The sequence below is a fragment of the Loxodonta africana genome, chromosome 1, assembly GCF_030014295.1.
Source record: "Loxodonta africana isolate mLoxAfr1 chromosome 1, mLoxAfr1.hap2, whole genome shotgun sequence".
Classification (NCBI taxonomy): domain Eukaryota; kingdom Metazoa; phylum Chordata; class Mammalia; order Proboscidea; family Elephantidae; genus Loxodonta; species Loxodonta africana.
This window is the reverse complement of record NC_087342.1, coordinates 30,313,895-30,316,137: the sequence shown is the minus strand read 5'-3', so window position 1 is coordinate 30,316,137 and position 2,243 is coordinate 30,313,895. Positions and strand designations below refer to the sequence as shown.

The 2,243-nt window shown below is 56.4% G+C and overlaps 1 protein-coding gene across 1 annotated transcript; it reads right to left on the bottom strand.

Annotated features, from left to right (window-relative positions):
* Nucleotides 1-270: 270 nt before the first annotated feature.
* On the bottom strand, nt 271-1,867 carry MAGEF1 (MAGE family member F1). Its single transcript, XM_010592823.3, is given in 7 exon segments — nt 271-908; nt 911-1,228; nt 1,231-1,319; nt 1,321-1,459; nt 1,462-1,508; nt 1,510-1,584; nt 1,586-1,867. Coding segments are annotated over 7 exon segments (837 nt in total). The 5' UTR covers nt 1,672-1,867; the 3' UTR covers nt 271-825.
* Between the last annotated feature and the right edge of the window lie 376 nt (nt 1,868-2,243).

Genomic DNA, 2,243 nt, shown 5'->3' with positions numbered 1-2,243 from the left:
CCTCCTCCCCCAAGGTCTGACTATCAGTAACCTCAGCTGGGTGAAGGGTCCCTCTTCTGCATTGCTTTGGAGCCCTCCACTCACCACAGTGTAATTTCTGGTGTATTTGCTCACTCTCCAATTCTGAAAGGTGGGCACTGTACCCTGTTCAATGCTTCACCCCCAATGTCCCGAACAGTGCATCACACAAAAGAAGATGCTCAACATTAAGCGTACCAGCATTTGCTTCTAATTAATGGATTTTTATTTTCCTCTACATACTATAACAGCTAAGCAAACAGAAATACGTGTCAGTTTTTTTTTTTTTTTTTTAATATACAACAGGCAAAATATGTTGGGATGCTAGACACTAATTGTTCTTTACTGAAACCAGGTCATGGTACTGCTGAATTCTTTCAAGAATAAGATTACAACACTATAGAATAAGAGTTTTTAAATCCATTTTACAGAACCCTACAAAAAAGTCGGCTGATCTCATTTATAAACAGCATATTAAACGTAACAAAATGTAACAAAAAGTAGCAGGATACAAAACCCAAATTCTAAAGTTACACAAATACAAATTCTACAGAAATAACGACTCCTCCTCCCGTTTTTCTGGAAATACTGGTGGCATAGTAGTTAAGTGCTACCGCTGCTAACCAAAGGGTCAGCAGTTCGAATCCACCAGGCGCTCCTTGGAAACTCTATGGGGCAGCTCCACTGTGTCCTATAGGGTCGCTATGAGTGAGAATCGACTCGATGGCCTCGGGTCCCCCTTTTCTGCTCATAACTCAGGCAGTAGCTCCCACACCCACGGGGCCCCTGGCCTCTTTTCACCATCCCTCACCAGGGGCGGATGCCGGCCCTAGCCCTGGCCTTGTCCGCCTCGTCTGCCAGGGCCTTCTGATACTGCACTGGCCAGTGCTGGGTTCCTTCTTATGCGGCTTGGCCACAAACCCCGGAACTTCCATCTTGCCGGTTTTCAGGGTGCTTCGGAGACCCCAACAGAATCCACATTCAGGCGGACTGGTGTGAGGCACCTGCTTGTAACTGAGGCATCGCTGCTGCAGAAAACCTTCCATAATAAGCCTCTCTGGGTAACCAAAGAGGAAGTGATACTTTCAGGGACGCATCCCCAACCGACGCAGCATCTCCCAGACCTGGGCCTCACTGGCGCTATTACCTTTCGTGAAGACAAGGCCCGAGACCATCATGAGGAGGCCAGATCTGGGGCCACCTCCTCCAGGTCCTCCTCCTCCTCAAGAGGTTTTAGTTTGCCGATCAGGTTGTAAGTGGGGTGCTTGCGGTCAGGCTGTTACAGCTCAAACCCCAAGACACCGCAGGTGCTCTGCGGCCCTCGCCACGATCTCGGGGACCAGGGCCTTCGAGCCTCGGATCACGCGTTTCACCACTTCGGAGAGGGAGCTGGGGCTCGTGTCCTCGTCCTTCCCCAGCAGGAACTGAACCAGCTCGGTCCCGTCCGATCCAGGCGGCGGGCAGACCTGCACCGCGCCAAGGCCCTCGCGTCTCTGGGAGTGGGGCACACTCTACAGCTCCTCCCTCCCGGCGCCACAGGGCTCCACGGGGCTCTCCTGCAGGAGGGGACTCGGGGTCACGGCTGCCATCCTTCCCTCCCTGGGCCTGAGGGCTGGGGAGACCCCCAAGCTCGGGCGTCCGCACCATCACCATGTTTGCGGGGATGCAGGTGCAGAGCGCGCGCGTCCACCTGCTCGAGGTGTGCGCGCCGCTGGGCGGAGGGGCGGTGCGAGGGGCAGTGGGCGAGCTGGCGCGGGGGCTTGGTGGCCGCCGGGCGGCACCGCTGCGAGATCGGAACCGCCACGGCAACACAGCCGGCAACCAGGACTGCAGAGCTGCCGCCGCGCAACCTCAGTCCGCGCCTCTCGCGGGCCACTTCCGGCCAGCGCAGCCAAGATGGCGGGCCCGGGGAGCGGAAGCCCTTCCCCTTCCGGTCCCTGAGGGTGGGGCTCTGCGCCTGCGTCTGTAAATGGAAGGGGCGGCGGGGAAGGGGCGCGCGGGGGGACGCAGGAGGGAGAACTTGCTCGCCGCGCTGCTTGAGAGGCTCGGAGTACAGGAGGGGGAAACGGGGGCGTTGCCGCCCCAGGCATGCAGAATATGTCAGTGGACGAGGGATAAAACAGGGCTGAGTCCTAGCCACGTTCTTTCAGCAAGTGCTTATTTGTAAGTGTGTGTATCTAGGATTTCGAGAGCTCAGCTGTGGCTGAAGTGCAGAGTCCATTGAG